At 33.7% G+C, this 18,975-nt stretch overlaps 1 protein-coding gene across 3 annotated transcripts; it reads left to right on the plus strand.

The window, feature by feature from the left end:
• Positions 1-1,036: 1,036 nt before the first annotated feature.
• On the plus strand, positions 1,037-17,563 carry Zfand1 (zinc finger AN1-type containing 1). 3 transcript variants are annotated; one of them, XM_047519144.1, is made up of 8 exons: positions 1,037-1,121; positions 3,207-3,249; positions 4,161-4,200; positions 6,188-6,312; positions 6,400-6,491; positions 7,220-7,341; positions 16,197-16,352; positions 16,442-17,563. In XM_047519144.1, the coding sequence occupies exons 1-8, from the start codon at positions 1,067-1,069 to the stop codon at positions 16,610-16,612; spliced, it is 804 nt and encodes a 267-aa protein (XP_047375100.1). In that variant the 5' UTR covers positions 1,037-1,066; the 3' UTR covers positions 16,613-17,563. The 3 variants fall into 3 exon arrangements, with proteins under 3 accessions (XP_047375100.1, XP_047375108.1, XP_047375092.1); XM_047519152.1 differs by having other exon boundaries at positions 1,041-1,194; XM_047519136.1 differs by lacking the exon at positions 3,207-3,249 and having other exon boundaries at positions 1,041-1,194.
• The last annotated feature ends 1,412 nt before the right edge of the window (positions 17,564-18,975 follow it).

Below are 18,975 nucleotides of genomic sequence, written 5' to 3' on the forward strand. Positions count from 1 at the left end.
ATGATCTCTGTCTTCTTGAAGCTTACAGTTTAGACGGGGGCATATTAACCAATAATCACAAACAAATGTGAAATCGAGTATAAGACAACTGCTTTGAAAAAGATTCAAAAATGAATTTAATAACAGCAGGCTTTGTTCTAGTCAGGAAGAACAAAGAATTTCTTAAGCAAAAGAAAACTGAGTGGGGTGCAGTGGCGCACACCTGTAATCCCAGCAACTCAAGAGGTTGAGGCAGAAGGATCGCAAGCAATCATTGGATGCTTTTCCAGATCCTGTCATGAGTATAGTTGTCACTCCACTCTGCGGGGTGTCTGGTGTCATGTTAGTGGAATGGTATTCTTTTTACCCCACCTAGAAGAGACTCTGAGGTGGCTCATCAGGCACGTAACTCCCCTACGTCCCAATGGAATCCTCGTAACTCTCAGGTCGTTATGTTAAATGAATCTCTGCTCTAGAAACCGAGGAAGCCTACGTGCTGCGTACACACTCGAGACCTCAAGAAAAAATTTTCCTCTACCAGAATTAAAGAGAAAGAAACCGTCACTGCTTAAAAGACCTAGTGACTCCCTTGCAAGGGGCATTCAGTTCAAACCATATAATCAAGACAGTGTGGCAGAATGAGTCAAGAACTGAATAATCAGTGCCCCTTTCACTTGATTCTTTGTGCCAGGAAGTGTACAGGTTCCTGGAGTTTTATTAATTAAAAAAAGAAAATATCCTGTGAGACCGTCTCGGATCCTGGTGGTTGCATGCTCAAAAACTCCACCACCCCACGCAAAATTCCAGCAGTGGGGCTGAGTTTACGGTAGAAACTGGGCAAGAGAACTTCCCCTGGGGGGTGGGGGTGGGGGGGAATCTAGAGACCACACCCCTTTGCTTGGGGCCTCCCGAGTGGGCGCCTAAACCGCCAGGATTCCGGACTATGCGCATTGCCAACTTCCGGTGTTCGCCCCGCCCTCACCTGCAGGCTCCGCCTCCGGGAGCGCCACTCTCCCAGCAGGCGTCGCGCGCGAGACCTTGCCCCGCCCCCCGTAGTTTCGCCCATCCCTTTGCTGGCGCTGCAAAGATGGCCGAGTTGGACATCGGTCAGCATTGCCAGGTGGAGCACTGCCGGCAGCGAGGTGACTCGGAGTCCCCGTTCCCTGGTCGCGATAGATCCAGGGTCTGCTTTGGCGCCACGGATGGTGGCGGCGGGTGAGGGGAGGCCGCAGGGCTGGGTGGGGTCTGAGGAGCGGGCGGGCGCGTCCCTGCTTAGTGGGCTATGAGATCGATATGTTGTTGCTTATTGTTATTCCTGTGTCTTTGGAAGAAATTTGTTGTCTCCCTGGTCTCCACGCAGTTTCTGAAAACTTACCTTGCAGAGTTCACTATGGTTTTCCAGTGTGTCTTACCCAAGAAGACCGAGAGTACACTCTGGCTCGCGGAGCACCCTCTACTTCCTGATTAGCGCGGGGAGGGAGCTAGGAGGCTTAGGTCGGGACACTCAGTTCCCCTCTGACCTTGCGACCTGTACGAGCCACTTTCCCAACCTTTGTGTTTACTTACATGTCAAACGAAGGAGTTGGGCGAGATCACTTTTTAACCTGGTCTCCACGGGCCTCTCAGGAGATGAGCATGTGTGACGTTTTGGTCATGTTCTCAAAGAACTCCTTCCAACTGTTCCATCAGATGATTATGTTCTCTCTCCTAGGTCATTCTTTGATTCTGATTATCATTGAACAAACAATTACAAATCTTTGGTTTTGGAGCTGAAAGTATTGGTTTTGGTGCATCTAATGTTTACTTTGTTACCAAAAAAGTCTCAAAATAACAAATATGTACAATCTTTCATATTGAAAACATCACAAAAGTTTGTAGAATATTACATGCTGCAGTTTCTCTTATTGACTAATGTATTCATAATTGCTTTGTTTGAAACCAAATCTCATAATACCGTGTTTTAATAACAATAGTGACAGTTCATCAAGCCCATTTTTCAAGTGAGGGAAGAATTATTGAGGCCCTCTTATTCCACAAGTACAATGATCCAAGGTCCCTTTTGGTTACAGTACAACCTCTTTCTATTTTGGATGAAGGTACCCTGTAGAATAAGATCTTTTCAAGGCAGTTGTAGCTTTCTCTAAAGAGGGATGAGTGTACCTTCTGATTTTTACTTTGTAAAAGTAGTATGCTTGAATATATCCAACTTCACTTGGCTATATAGTGTAATATGAGAAATATAAAAAATTTAAAAAGTTATTCATTGTATTGAGTGATTAACTGTTAGTTGCCATTTTTGAGAGTGGATATTTTCATGTGTTTTACAAAAGTTCAGTTTTTTTTTTTTTTGGTCCTAGTGTTCTTATTCCTCACCAGCAAGGAAACAGTTCAGCAATTAATTTTGAAGTATCAGTTCATTTATTGAATTTCTGGAATCTCGTTAAAAACATCTCCACGCAATTACTACAATATTTTTTGGAGTTAAATGTACTCAAAGAAAGTTAATTGTTATAATCTTATTTATTATAGTTACTGCATTACTGTTCTGACCTTTCACATATATCTCATTTGGATTTTATAGTTACCCTGTGAAGTGAGTGTGGCATACAGCATAGATCCAGATATAGATGTGTGCACATATGCACATGCACATGTACACATATACAGATATTATATACTTATATTTTGTATGTCTAACTCTACTTACCAGTACATATATATTTATATTACCTAATAGAGCTTTTGTTTTTGTGTATATATGCATACATAGACAAGAACAGGTACACTGTATCATGTATGTATACATATATATCTCCAGAGCTAACGTACTTAACATTACTAGATCAATAAACAGTGAATCAGAATTAAAACCCAGATAGTTTACTCCAAATGAGGAAATTTTGCAGTATACAATCCTCAAAAACAGCATCTATTAAATCTTGGAAACAAAACAAAAAAAGAAAAATGCCACAGATCTCATTCTTCTGATTTAACAAAGTTACCACAAGTAACATTTGTCTCCTTTTAATTCACTTTTTTTTCAGTTATTAAAATAGTTATTACTTCTGTTTAACAGTGATTATGTAGTGACTTGCAACACTAGTATATTAATGTTTTTTAAATGTTTTGCTATAGAGATGGTCCAATACTTTGATTCTTTTCGTGTAAGAAAACAAAATAAAAATTGGATACTGATCAGTACCTACAACATTTTCCCCCAACTTTAGATTTCCTTCCATTTTTATGTGATGGTTGTTCAGGAATATTTTGGTAAGTTTTTTTATGCAGGATTTGGGAGTAATTTTAGTATTTGTATTATGAGCTTTATTTCTGCAAAGTATTATAATTTAAAATAGCTATAACTTTAACCTTTGATATTTGATATTCAACATATTGATCACTTGAGAAAAACTGACTACTCATTAACTACTTATGTATGGTTATTCTGTAAACTTCCAGAATTGGGATTCTGTATGTGAATTTTATGTAAAATAATATTTGTGTCTTTAAATTACAAAGAGAAAATAAAATACGAACATAAAGAATATGGTAAAGCAAACCAGCTATGGTTTTTACTATTTTAAAAAATAAAATGAAAACAACTCAACTATAATTTTTTTTAAATGTACATTGTATATCATTTGAACATATCACATGTAAAGTGAAACCCAAGCTAACCAAGAATTTTAGAAAATGTATTTTCTTTATAATTTAATTTTTTTTAAATTTTGAACATTTAATTTATTAAATAGAACACAGGAAAAAAAGCATATTTAGAATATAATTCAGAAAGAATTTTAGATTAATAAAAGTTGCATGTATATTTAAATTATTCAGAAATAGAGTCAAGTGTAGTAGTGCATCCTATTTATCCCAGCAACTTGGGAGTCTGAGGCAGAAGGAGTACAAGTTTGGGACCAGCCTGGACAATTTAGTGACACCCTGTCTTGAAATGAATGAATGAATAAATAAATAAATAGGACTGAGGATGTAGCTTAGTGGTGGAGCACTACTAGGTTCAATCACTAGTACTGCCAAAAAAAGGAGAGTATTCCTTGACATTTCACTATTGATGGTCCTTACTGATTTAAAACCATTAAAATATCTCAAATTACTATAGTTATCTGTAAGTGTGTTATTTGATTGCTTTTAATTAAACACTACTTTTTTAATTATTTAAGCCTTGAACACAGAAGCAGAGAGTCACATGGTTGTCCAGAGGTATGTTAATTTTCTCCAATCTGATGAAACATTTGTATCCATGCACTTTCATTCAGAATTTGATCAGATTTGAAGCCAGTCAGTGCTCTAGAGATTAGAGTTTGGCAGACTGAACTGAATATGTTAAGAAGTTTTTGCTTCATTTCTATTGTTTTTCTCTGATTTAAAGAAAAATTGGCCTATATGGTATTTACAAATTTTTATTCTCATCACTTATTCCGTGACATTTCTGTTTAGGTAACCCACTTATAACATTAGGTTGTATATTTATAAACATGCATTGGAATTAATATTCTCATCATATAGTCTTTCCAGTTCAGTGTTTCCTTCACTGTGGTATTCATTTTCACTGGTATTTGGTGATAGGATCCTTTGATAGTAAATTTTCTGGCTCTATGAGCCTTCGTCTACCAGGAACAAACTTTCTGTCCAGCAGAATCCCTACCTTAATTGTGAGCAAATTAATAGATTAAGGAAGGGCTGGCAGATATAAGTCAAAAAAGCACCCTTATTATTGATAAAGAGTTTAAGTTAAATGAAGAAGCTTAATGTAGAGTCAATTGGGTCTGCAAAGGAATACTAGAATTAGATAGACTTGCTCACCAGTCATAGCAGCACTGGACCAAGTTAGTCTTCTTCACTGGAAACAGATGAATTCCAGGTTGCAAAAGAGAAAGCTAGGCTCACCATGCCTAGTATAATCTTAAATTTGGACAAAGAGAGAGGAAAGTTAGACTAAATTCATACCATTTAGAAAGGTAATATTTGTCTTTAATATTTTTCAGTTGACATTTATTCTTGTCCACCATTTATCAGATACATTTCCAAGGATTTTTCATCTGTTCTTTCAATTGTAGAAGACTTACAGTTACTGAACTTAAGTCAAAATGTGAACTTTGAGGGGCTGGAGGTGTAGTTCAGTGGTAGAGCACTTGCCTAGCATGCATGAGACCCTGGATTTGATTCCCGGTGCCTGTCCCTGTAAAAATCTGAATCTTTTAAGTGATCTGTATATGAGGAAACTAAAAATTATCTAACATATCCGTGTTCCATAGGATTAATTGGAAGGGAACACTCCTTTAGAGTCATATAGTAAAATTTATTGATGTTTCTTATATAGCTCACAAATCTGTCCTGTGCTTGCTTGCTTCCTTGCTTTCTTTTTTTCTTTTTTCAGGGTACCATTTGATTTCTGTGAGTGTCACTCAAATTATTGGATTTCATTAAGTATTGAAATAAATTAATTTTACCATTAGGTCACTGCAACAAATTAGAAAGGGTAGTTACAACAAGATGTAACTATCATTAATGAAAATGAATTTCCTCTGGCTTTAGTATTCAAACAATTCCCTAAATTTACTCAGCTCTATAAATTAGGTTACTTTAATGTCAAATAGCCTGACTGATCTGGATTTTTTTTTTTTATCTTACAAAAATCTTATCTTCATCTGATACAATATTTACTGATAATAAAATGTGAAATATAGCACAAAAAATAGTATATGATTATAAAACTACCTCTAGCCCTGGATAAATGGATAAATTACATATGGATATGTAATTACATATAGATAAATATGTAATTTTAGGTAATCTGTTCCCTAATTACCTGTTTAGTTCCCTAAAACTTGTACAGAAAGTAGTTATGACTTGCCAGTTCAGGATTGAAAAGATGATTACCTAATGTATTATGGGGGCATTTGTGTGTGGGACTTCTATGAAATAGAAGATTAAAATTGCAGAGATAACTGAACAGTCATTTTTAAATTAGAAGATAAATATACCACAGTAGGAAAATTATGAAAATATAGAAAATTCAGCACAGTAATCATGTCTTAAGCAATCATTATATTTTTAATGTGAGAGTATATAACTTGCTGTAATAAGTTTAAACCAAAAAATGATGTGAATTCTGCCTTCTAAAATGGATTTGCATATATGCTTTAAATGTGAAGGATAATACCATTTTCCCCTTTTATATTTTCAGGTAATAATCAATGAGAGATTGAAGACTGATAAACCTAAATCTTACCCATGCTCATTCAAGAACTGTGTTGAAAAAGAACTTGTGGCAGTTATATGTCCTTACTGTGAGAAGAACTTTTGCCTAAGGTAATTGCTTAGACCATTCAAGCTTTGTATATCTGTTTAAGTTATATTCAAGTACATGTGCTAGTGTCACTCTTCTCTTGTTCTTAGACATCGCCATCAGTCAGATCATGAGTGTGAAAAACTGGAAATTCAAAAGCCCCGAATGGCTAACACTCAGAAACTTGTAAAAGACATTATTGGTAGGTATCTAGAAAAATTGTTCTATTGATTTCCTTATTTCTATGTTCTCCATTAGTTCCAGAGCTCTTGCTTCTTATATCTACTTACCAGTTATGGAAAGTATCATTAATAACTCCAGTGGTAATAACTTGTATTTTGAGGACATTCTTGCAATAGTATTTCTTATAAGGCCTACCTGACCAAAGAGAATCTGGGAACTGTTTGAAAATACCACACCAGATAGTCTCCTTGCTGGGCCGCTCAAATCAGCTGATTAACCATCATGGTTAGATGGTATTCATGAGAGTGACATAGTAGTTTGCTTTCTTTTCAGAGCGTACTCTAATAAGCCTGCTTGGCTATGTTATGAATGATGCTACAAGGTACGAAGAAAGACTAGATCTGTCACTTAGATTAATATCTCTGTCAATATGTTAGTTCAGCAGAATTTTCATTGTGTATTAATGATAGTACCTATATTAAAATATTCCATAACAAAATCCTTAAGTTTTTGTAAAAGCATAGTGACTGCTTTAGATTAAACAGGCTTAAGTTGGAGAGAGGCACATACTAGTGAAATTTTTGATATGGAGATTGTTTGATCAACCTCAGTGATATTTTTCCATTGTGTGCAATTTGTATATGTTTCAGGGCCATAATTAATAAATTAATTAATTCTTTATAGTAAAACTCTGGAAATGTAATGTAAAAGTTCTTATATGTTTACATGCTTACACTTACGTCTTAGATTCCAAGAAAGGAGAGACAGCAAATAAACGACGGAAAGGTGCCAAAAATAGCGAAACAGCTGCAAAGGTTGCATTGATGAAGTTAAAGATGCATGCTGATGGGGACAAGTCATTGCCACAGGTTGGTCTTAGAAATCTGGAGAAACAAAAATTTTCCAAATAGAGTTGAAGTCTCCTTTTCATTCCTCTTTCCCATCTAGTAACACTTGACCTGCATCTGATATGTGTCATCTCTAATATTACATGGCATATGATCTGCATCAATAATATGTATTTTGTGAGTTTTTTCACTTACAGAAATGACAGTGAACCATATGTCTCCTCCAACTTTTTCACCCTTTTGGCATCATGTTTTTAAAACTTGTCCATGCCAGTACTTTTAGACTATTTCATCTGGTAGCTGCATGTTAATTCCACTGTATGAACATACTCCAGGTTAACTACTTTTTTATTAATAAAATTTAGATTTTCCAAAATTGTTGTATAGTGAAGACCCTTACGTATCTGTGGGAATTTCCATAGGTAGTTGAACATTATCAACTTCCTATTGTCTGTGGTTGTACTGATTTGTCTCCTTCCAAAAGTGCTTTCAATCATGTCCATTCCTGGCCTTTTATTCTTTCAGGATCAGTTTGTCCTGTTCTGTGAAATTGCAATCTTTATAGAAATTGTGCTGAATTTTATATTAGGACCATTAACATCTTCAGAATTTTGACTCATCCTGTCTATATCTATGCTTTATCTTTCTGATTTTCTTCAGGTCTTCTTTTATATGTGTAAACAAAGTTCTGTAATACTTATTGTATTTTTTTAACATCTTTCCTTAGGGTTAAGCTTATATTCTTTATCATTTTTGTTGTCATTGCAAATACATTATTAAAAAAGTCACATTTTCCTATTTGGTCTTTGTAGGTTATTATATGTTGATCTTATTTTAGCAAATAAATTCTGAATGGTTTCCATACTTTGTAGATTTTTTGAAATGTCTTCTCTGCAGTCATATGTCTGCAAATGCCAGTTTCCGTGGGATGTTTTTCCCCAAATTTTCTTTCCTCTAACTCCTCTTTGTTATTATTATTTGTCTTTGTGCTGAGCTCTCCACAACAGTGTTGAATAGTATGGATAGTAGCAGGCATCCTTATCATGTCTAACTTTTATACAAATATCATCAAATAGATTTGCTATAGCCTTTATCAACCTGATAGTATTTATTTCTCATGCTAGTTTGCTAGAAATTTATATCATAAATGGATATGATATAAATTTACTGTTAAGTAAAATTACTGTTTTTTTTTCTTACGTCTAATATGATGGTCATCTTTTTTTCCTCCTTACTACAATAATAAATTACATTGACTGATTTTTTTTTTCATTGTTAAATCAGCCATATATTCCAGGATAAAACACTTGATTCTGGTAGATGATTATTTTAAAATGCATTGCTAAATTGATTTGCTAATATATTTTTAGTAACATTAAAAATTAGTAAAAGTATACTCATAAAATTAGCTGAGTGTGTTTGGGGTTGTAGCTCAGTGGTAGAGCACTTGCCTAGCATGTGAGGCACTGGGTTCTATCCCCATAAAATAAATAAATAAATAAAATAAAAGTATAAAAAATATTAGTTGAGCAGCTTTCCCTCTTATACTTTGAGATAGTTGTAGAGGGTATAGTGATTATAACATTCAGTTTTCATAACCTTTAAATCTAATACTTTTTCCAGTTTCTCTAATTCTTTTTAGATATATATGTAACAGTAGAGAATATTTTGACATATTATACATACGTGGAGTACAATTCATTCTAATTAGAATCCCATTCTTGTGGTTGTACATGATGTGGAATTAACTCTGGATATATACTCATATACAAACATAGGAAAGTGATGTCTGATTCCTTCTACTGTCTTTTCCATTCCCATACCCACTTCCTTCCCTTCATTCCCCTTTGTCTAATCCAGTGAACTTCTATGTTTCCCTTCCTGCCCCAATCTAATATTTTTTAAAAAGAATTTTAAACACTATTCTAGTGCATTAGGTAATTCTGGACTTATTTGGTGAATCTAGTTCTTCTGAAGTCAATTTTGGTAAACACTATTTTTCTAGAGAATTTGTATTAGCTGTAGATTTTCTGGTTTATTTTTACAAAATTGTTCAAGTTATTCTCTTATGATCCCAAATCTCTATTTTGTCTTTTGTTATTCCATTTCATTAATACTTTTTCATTTGTACTTTTCTTTGTTTCTCCTTTAAGTAGTCTTGCTAGAGATTTGCCTCCTCCCCCACCATCTTTTCAAAGAACCATGTTTTGGTTTTATTCACCTGTATTATTTCTTTGGTTTGTGTACCACTAATTTCTGCTCAGATATTATTTCCTTGTCTCTACTGTGTTTAAATTTTGTCTTACATTCTTTTTCCAAGTTCTTAAATGGAATGGTGAACTTAATTATGTTCAGTGTAGTTGTTTGAATGTATTTCTTTGATATTTTTATTTGTATACAATTTCAAACACAGAAGAGTTGCCAAAAATAGTACAAATAATTTTTCACATTCTCTACCCAAATGCACCAGTTATTTATATTTTTCTCTATTTGCTATAAAATGTGCAGTCTCTTTCTTTGTATGTGTGTGCACGTGTTAATCTTTTTGTCTACTTGATCTGTCATTTTCTTAGATAAATGTGTTAGTAAAATCTTCAACAGTGGAGATTCTTGTAATTTTAATGGTTTCCTGAGTTGTGTATTATCAGGTGTGTGGTATTTCTTCATTGTATTTTTTTGGTGAATTTTGCCTTAAATCCTATTTTTACTTATAATAACATTCTTTTATTAGCTTTATTTTGTGAAGTTAACTATTATGTCTTTTTTCATTCCTTTATATTCAACTTTTCTGTGTTGTTTTGTTTTAGGGTGTGTCTTGTAAGCAGCATATAGCTGGAGTTTGTTTTTTTAATCCAGTTTGATAGTATGTCTTTTATAGGTGAGTTAAATCCATTTATATTTATTGTGATCACTGATGCATTTGAACATATTTCTTCCATCTTATATTTTCTGCTTATCCTTGTCCTTCTTTCTTTCCTCTTTTTTCTTATTTGAATTTTCTTATATTCCCTTATATTCTAATGACTTAGAAACCATTGATTATAGTTTTATTTTTTTGATTATCCTTAATACTGTCATTTACAAAAATTTATTAGATGTTTTTAAAATTACAAAGGTAGTACATACTTTTAAGTAATACACCTGTTGAGAAATTGTATATACCAAATACACCCTCTTGTGTCCCTCTTCCATTTCCATGCCCCACAATCAGTGATTCTCAACTTAGGGTGATTTCTCCTTCTGGGGGACATTTGACAATGTCTGGAGACATTTTTGGTTGTCACAACTTGGGGTGTAGTGCTATGAATATCTAATGGATAGAAGCCAGGGATACTGCTGAACATCCTACAATTCATAAGACAGTGCATACAACAGAATTTTCTGGCCCAATATGTCAGTACTAGCCTGGGAGGTGGTAAGAGTTCTTACCTAGCTAATGCAAGGCCCTGGGTTTGGTCCCCACCACTGCAAAAAATAAATGTCAGTATTGTAAAGTTGAGAATACTTATCCTAAAGCATCCAGTAATATCATTCACATTACTTTTCAATTCTTTCATTACTTAAAACATAATAGTTAAAACTTAAATATCACCTAACTTTGTTCTAGGCACTATTCTAATGTGTTTCATCCTTGCAACAAGCCAGTGAGATGTACACTATTGCAGATGAGAAAACTGAGACATGAAAGAGTTAAGTAACTTGCTATTAACATACCTAGTAAGAGAACTGTGAATTAAAACTGGACGGTTTGGCTTAGAGACTGTTTTCTTACGTGCTTTAACAATATATTATGGAGCATTCCACAAATCTATGGATATAATTTTTCCCTTACCATTAATATTGGTGTATGTGTATACAAATATAAGTATGTAGATATATGGGTGTATGTGTATGTTTCATAGGTAATATATATACTATACATGTGTACACGTACTATGTATGTATATATATTGCACATATGTGTGTGTACATGTATGTGTGTTTATACATGTATGTGATTTAGTAGAAGTATATTCTACTTATATATGTGTGCAGTAACTTGAGTGTTTTTTGATTATTATTTTACAAAAATGGCATATTTGTTTAGTCAGCATAATTTTTTGAATACTAGTTAAATATCAGGTCCCAGGGATACAGCAGTGAATAAAATAAAGTCTCTGCCTTAATGGAGTTTATATGCTATTGAATCTGATATTGTTATATATATGTGTAATACACACACACACACACACACACACACGATGCATAGTGCTGAAAGCTAAAATAAAATAAAAGCAATTCTCCTTCTGGCATGGTGGCACACACCTGTAATCCCAGTGGCTTGGAGCACTGAAGCAGGAGGATTGAAAGTTCAAAGCCAGCTTTAGCAACTTAGGGAGGCACTATGTAACTCAGTAAGACCCTGTCTCTAAATAAAATACAAAAACAGCAGGGGGTGTGGCTCAGTGGTTAAGCATCCCTGGGTTCAATCCCCAGTACCAAAAAAATGGCAGTTTCCTATGTATCTTTTCCTCCACATATACTTCTCATTTTTGCCTATTAAAGATTCCTCAAGTGCATTAGTATGGCTTTCCCATTATTTTCTTTAAAAACCGCATCATATTCCATAATGTGAATATTCTGTAACTTATTTTGCCATTTTCCTGTTAATGCTTATTCCTGTTGTTTTCAGTTTTGTCCATTAAAATAAGTAGCCTCAGTCTGGTACTATTATTTCTGTAAGATAAAATTCTAGTAATGCTTTTCCTGCATCAAAGTTTATATATATTTTAAAATTTAATAAATATTGGCAAACAACTCTACAGAGGAGTTGCAACAATTCATATTTCTACTAACAGTAATTATAATAGCAAATGTTTATTGACTATACCAAGCATTGTTTTGTGGCTCTGGATTTTTTTATCTCTCACTGTTCTTCATTTCCTATAGTAATCTGAAGTTAAATATTGCTTAAGAATCACTCAGAAATCCCAGAAGCTCAGAAGTCTGGGTCAGGAGTATCACAGGTTTGAGACCAGCCTAAACAACTTAGTGAGACCCTGTCTTAAAATAAAATTTTAACAGTACTGCAGAAAAGAAAAGGAAAAACAAGAAAAGAATCACTCAGTTACAGCCTGCCCTCCTAACCAGTTCAGTGTACTCTACTTGTTGCTTCTATATGAGAATACCTCTCTCCCATGATTCCAGTAGCTGTTTATCACTCCTTTTAAGGTTTTCTAGTTTGTTGGCTATAAAAAGATATCTCATAATTGTTGCAATTTGCATTTATGTGTCTCCTTTTGGATTTGAACTTCTTTGTATGTTTTTAGCCATTAGGACTTGCTATTTTGCCCACACATATCCTCCAGTTGTTTTTCTTTGGAGCTGTCTTTTTATTCTGTTTGGTCAGCTTATGGAAAGAAACTCTTAGACTATAACAGGTATTAATCCTTTAATAATAAATCTACTTTGCAAACTTTATTTGAAATCAGGTACATTCATTTCACTTATGCTTCTCATTGACGTCTCTGTTACATATTTTCTAAGATCTGCCTCCTCTTTCATTTCTGTTTTGGTGTTTATCAGAATTTTAAAATATTTTTACATTTGTCTTTAATCTTTAATTTTTGATTTGTCTTTAGTCTGGGTAATTTTTTGTTTGTCGTTGATATGAGCTAAGGACTCAATTTTATTTTCGTTCATTTGGTTAGCTATTAAACAGGTTTTTTTTCGTTGTTTTTTTTTTTTATGGAATTGAAATACCAAAGTATCACATTCATGATAAAATAACATCCTACATATATACAGATCTGATTTTTACTTTCCAATCTATTTCACCATCCATCTGTTCTTTTCTCATGTTAATACATAATAGATTTGATGCAGTAGCTTTGTAGACTGTTCTGTTTCTGTAATGTAAGTCCTGTCTATATTTTTTCTTAGAAATTTTTTAGCATTTATTCACTCGTATGAACTTTACAATTATTATATCCAAATTTTAAAAAATGTGTCTCGAGATTTTCAAGATTATAATCCTGTGTGATACGGTTGCAAATGACAGGCTCTAGCATACACTGTTTAAAAATATTTTTTAAAGCAGGGGATAACACAGCATGGTCTTAGAAATGTGTCTTCCTATCTCCTCCCCTTCCCACAAGGATGTAAGTTGCTCTCACTTTTAGCTTGATTTTCTATTAGACATTCTCAGCTCATACTCTTCGTTGACCTTGCCATCTGTTATGAGGGAAACATCTTATTGTGGTTCATTCTTGTTGCATTTTATAATCCTCTTTTTGATAGCTTTTAAGATTTTTATTTGTGATCTTTTCCAACATTGGTGCAGTGTTTTTCCAGGTGTTAATATATTTTAATTATCCAACTGGACTCTTGAGATACATTTTTAATTTCATCTCTTCACTGTTGAAAAATTATACTCATATTCTCTCTTGTTGCTTTGCTGGTGGTAAAGAGTCTCTAAAGTTCTTGTTCAACATATTTTGGGGATTTATAATTTCTATCTGTGTCTTTATACTGTATTCTAACTGACTCAATTAAACCTTTTATTGAGGAATGTAGAAATTTATCTGGTTTGAGTTTCTTACTTCAATACCTGTATTTTTAGTTTTCTGTTTGGATCATCATAACTTTTCTTGTTTCACTTCTACTTGTTTTGGTTTCATGACTTTTTGTTTCTTTGCATGGATATTATTTCTTTATCTCATTTTATATCCTAAGTAACTTATTTTAATGTCTTTTCAGTTATTTTCATTGGTCCTTAATAGCTTAACCTTGAATTTGTTTTAAAATTTCACCCATTACCCTGCATATTCATCTTGAGTAAGAGATTCTTTCTGGATCTCTCTACCTCCCCTGACATGCTCATCCCTGTGTAGCAATTTTTTGTTTACTTTTGCTTGATCCACACTTCCAAAACCTCCATTATCAAATCCAAATTCTAAACTATAAGCTTCTGCCCTGCAGAGATTTTCAAATTTTTATAGATGCCTTTACTGAGCTTTGTTCACTGTCATTAGGTTATATTATACTTTTCTGCCTTCAGAATATTTATTTGTACAAGCAACAGCTCTAGTCAACATTTAGCAATCACTTCTTTAGCCTCTCTTTACCCAAGTCCCATTCCATCCTCTGCTTCCAACCAGTGAACCTGACCAAGGAGTTTTAGCTTTATCTCTATGTAACACCATTATTTCCCATTCACCCACAGTCTGAACTCTAGACTACCTCCTCCTTTCTTTTGGAGTGTCATGACAGCATGTGTTTTATTTTTTATCCTCAGACTGTTTTTTTTTTTTTTTTTTTTTTTTTTTTTATAGTACTGTGGATTGAACCCAGGGTACTCTACCACTGAGCACCCCTGATACATCCACTGATATATCTCCCAACCCTTTTGATTTTTTTATTTTGAGACACAGTCTTACTTAATTGCCCAGGTTGGCCTCAAATTTGCCATTCTCCTACCTCAACCTCCTGAATTGCTGGGTTTGCAGGAGTGTGCCACAGTGCCTGGCAAGGCTATATCTTTTTAGTTATCTCATTTATATTTATTTTTTTACTACATTGTTTTGAAGCAGGGACTTTGTTTATGGACCACTAGAATTTCCAATGATTTCTTGTTTTTTCTTTGAGTGTTTGTTATCTTAATAACATACTCCACTGATTATCAACAAATCCAGATTCCCTAGTGCTGAGATGGGAAATGTGTTGATCTATTATTTCTTAAAATATTTTCCCCAGGAACTTAGAGAAGCTGCAACTACATTAAAATTTTAATTATCACAGAAATTGAACCTTAAAGATAGTATATTTAAAAGCAGTTTTTAGGGATCAGTAAAGATCCTATTTTCTTTCCTGCATTTGCTAATTAAGCAAAAAGAAAAAAAAATAGAGTATAAGGAGGCAGGTAGTATATAGAATACTAGAGAAACCATCTTAGAATTCCTGTTTTATTAATAAATTTTTTCTAGGGTTCTGTAGGGTTTTTACATTTTATTTTATTTAGTTCTTTTTTTTCTAAAATGTCCTACTGTCTCTAAAAATGGAGTGGGGTCTTTTACACAAAAAGAAATGTGTCATGTTTCAAGAATCCTTAACTTGCAAGCTACTGAAACTTGACTCCAAGTAGTATAAGCAAAACAGATTTGTTGCTGGGCACAGTGGCACTCACCTGTAATCCCAGCAGCTCCACAGGCCAAAGCAGGAAGATGCAAAATTCAAAACCAGCCTCAGCAACTTAACTAGTCCTTATCTGACAATAAAAAATTAAAAAGGGATGGGGATGTGGCATAGTGGTTAAGCACCCCTAGGTTCAATCCCTGGTACCAAAAAAAAAAAAGGGAAAGAAAAAAATTCTTTGTTTTCTCACGTAATGGAGAATTATGTATTATCTCATTTAGTACCAAATTATGTTGAAAGAGTCCATCCATTTCATCTATTTTCTTGACTTTTCCCTATACATGTTGAACTCATTCTTTCTCACTTAAGGCTACTTTTTCCACATTGGTTCAGGAATGACTAAAGGAGAATGAGGAATCACTGCAGGTAGCTCCCAAGTTTAAATTGGCAAGTTAGAAGTAAAAATTAAAAAAGAAAAGAACTCTCCCTACCCCCAGCTTTTAAATATAAAATCTTAGGAAAAAGAGCCCCATTAGCCTAAGATATGCCTCTGTTTGCATGGATAGCCCTGGCCAGGGTCTTGGGTCTTATGCCCATACATTTAGTTAGATTTGAGACTACCATAATTTGTCTTCCCATTAGCAGTAATTCATTAGAGAGTAATCCTCTAACCAGAAGAAAAGAAGAAAGGATATCACCAGACAAAAACATGTGTTTTACTTCATATATATATATAATCTATATTTTAACTTTTTATTTTACAGACAGAAAGAATTTACTTTCAGGTGTTCTTGCCTAAGGGGAGCAAAGAAAAAAGCAAACCCATGTTCTTTTGCCACAGATGGAGCATTGGAAAGGTCATAGACTTTGCAGCTTCTCTAGCCAGTCTTAAAAATGACAATAACAAATTAACAGCTAAGGTAACATATAGTTATAATAGTTTCTTTAAAAGTTTTAGGATACTCTATACAAGTGTATATTACAATATGATTTATTTCTCTTTCAACAGAAATTAAGGCTATGTCACATTACTTCAGGAGAAGCCTTACCCTTGGATCAAACTTTGGAAACCTGGATTTCTAAAGAGGATTACCCTTTATATAATGGTGGAAATATTATTTTGGAATATCTTAGTGATGAAGAACAGTCTTTAAAGAATGTTGATTCATATTTGGAATAGTCACTCAAGAATTCAAACTAGAAATCACACAGAAATTTTTTATGTACTTGGTTATGTCAATTTATTTTACTATAGATGTTTTTTTAATTTTTAAAAGTTGCTTTTTAATGTATTTTCATTTTTTCATAATTTATATTGTCTACTAAATTTGGGTTTTTATGTTTTAAAGTTTATGTGCTAAAACTCAATTGTTAGCAATTTTTTAAAATTAGATTTTATTAGTTGATACTGTAGAAATATCAGCAAAGGTATGTTTCCCATTTGGTTAATGTCACTTGTTGATTGTGCACTGCTCCATCTCATTTTCACTCCAGTATCCAAGCTGAAGGAACAACCCGCTTTTGGGGGACTTTGCCTTTCTTATGGCAGAAGAAGGAGATGGTAGATATTTGGTCAGCTCTTAAAAGATACCTATGTCGCTTTGGCTTTAAACAAATCGCATGTAAAGCCTACTATTATGGAACCAGAAAGTACAGCTTTACTTTCTGCCTACATGATGTACACATTGATGTGTACATAAATTATGTAGATTTAGAGATCACCTCATTTAGTCTTCTAAATTTTTGAATGAGGAATCTCAGGCCTAAGAAGAGAAACTTATTGCCTTGGTTATCATCTACCTGCATTGGGGTGTTTCTGATAAAGAACCTCCTCCAGTAGGATTCATCTTTATTGTTTGTATGAAATGTACTACAAATGAGAGGGATGATGGGATAGCCCAGCCTTATTACAGTCTTTGTATATGTATCAAAGCAAAACATCTGCTAACAAATACTACATTTTACCAACAAACTGAATTCAATGTTTTTGATGTTTTCTATTATGCTTAACAAAGTACTACTTTGCAGAAGGAATACAAATTATTTCTATATGTTCTTTGTTTTCTATGCTAATCATGGACATGTACAGTGGATTTAAGTTTAAAGGAATAAACTCTGTTCATTTGGTCTATTTTATTTCATATTATTTTCATGTGGGGAATGAATAATTTTCAGCTTTTATCAGGAGCTTATGCATTTATCCATTAACATAATTATTTGAATACCTACTAAATGTAAGGTTTGGTTTCTAATTGTCATGGTAAATACAATGAAGATATGTATATAATCTTTTAACGGTAATACAAAGTAGTATAGCAAGTTGCAGATTAGTAGGCAGGATAGTCGTGTTCCAGGGACTGGTGGTTCCAGCATGAATAGTTGGTTCTCTTCTAAAGGTAACACGGTGTGGGAGAAAGGATCTAGTTCCTCTAGTTCCTCTAGCTCCCTATTTCCAATTTACTTAAGTCTGTCAACTTTCTCAGACTTTTTTGTAGGAATTTCATACACCATATAATTTTAGGGTTTTACTGTCCCCATCTCACCCTAGTGTCTCTTCACTTGCTTATAGACAACTTAAAATCCACGAAGAAAAAAGGATTTTAAAATTAGGTAAATAGGTAAAATAATACTGTGATACACAAATGAGCTTCAGTTTAATCAGGGAGAAAATACTTGTGAATGAGAGGTTATCAGATTTTTTTCTAGCTTTATCAAGTATTGTGCTCCACAATTTTCAGATAAGATGATTTGGGAGAACCTGAAAAAGGAAGATGGTTGTAGATAAAGCCATTGGAGTGGGGGAAAAAAAATACATGCTACACATCTTGGACCTGGACAATAAAAATTGTGAATTAAGATATTTGGACAGAAAACTACAAAGATAACTTTGTGTTATGTTTGTTTTATTTTTGTCATTTTTAAATTAAGTAAGTTCCTTGGCAATTTAACTGAAATGTCTGGAATAAATTGTTCCATTCTCTAATTCTCACCATTGAGAATTTTGTTTTTCTTAGTGTTCTACATGAAATAAAATTTATGACATCTAAAGTCTATTGTGTTTGAAAGATTAACCTATATAAATGATAGATTTTAAAAAAATATATTATCAAGATATATGAAAAAATGACTGTTTTTGAGGATCATGAATGATCTAAAATTATATACCTTGTCTTCATTTAACAAATTTCGTCAGAATTACATGAAGAATCTTCTGAAATGGCCACAAGCGACTACTAGATCTGTATGTTCAATAGTAGAAAGTTGTAGTGTTTGGGGTTTGATTTTTTTCTTAGCTGCTGAGCATCAGAACTTCATCCCCTTGTTTGGGAAATTACACAGTCCTGTGTCTATGCATTGAAGTGTAAAAAGCCCATTGCTTTTCCTTATCTCTGGCAACTGAAGCACAGACATATGACCTAAATTAGGTTAGTTGATGTCTGTGTCCCTAACTGTGGGTAAAGGTTAGTGTTAAAAAAGAAGGAATAAGACATTTAGAATTTGTGTCAGTGTCTTTCCAAGTACCCAGCAGCACCAGCCCTAGCA

This window comes from Sciurus carolinensis, chromosome 1, assembly GCF_902686445.1.
Source record: "Sciurus carolinensis chromosome 1, mSciCar1.2, whole genome shotgun sequence".
Lineage (NCBI taxonomy): Eukaryota > Metazoa > Chordata > Mammalia > Rodentia > Sciuridae > Sciurus > Sciurus carolinensis.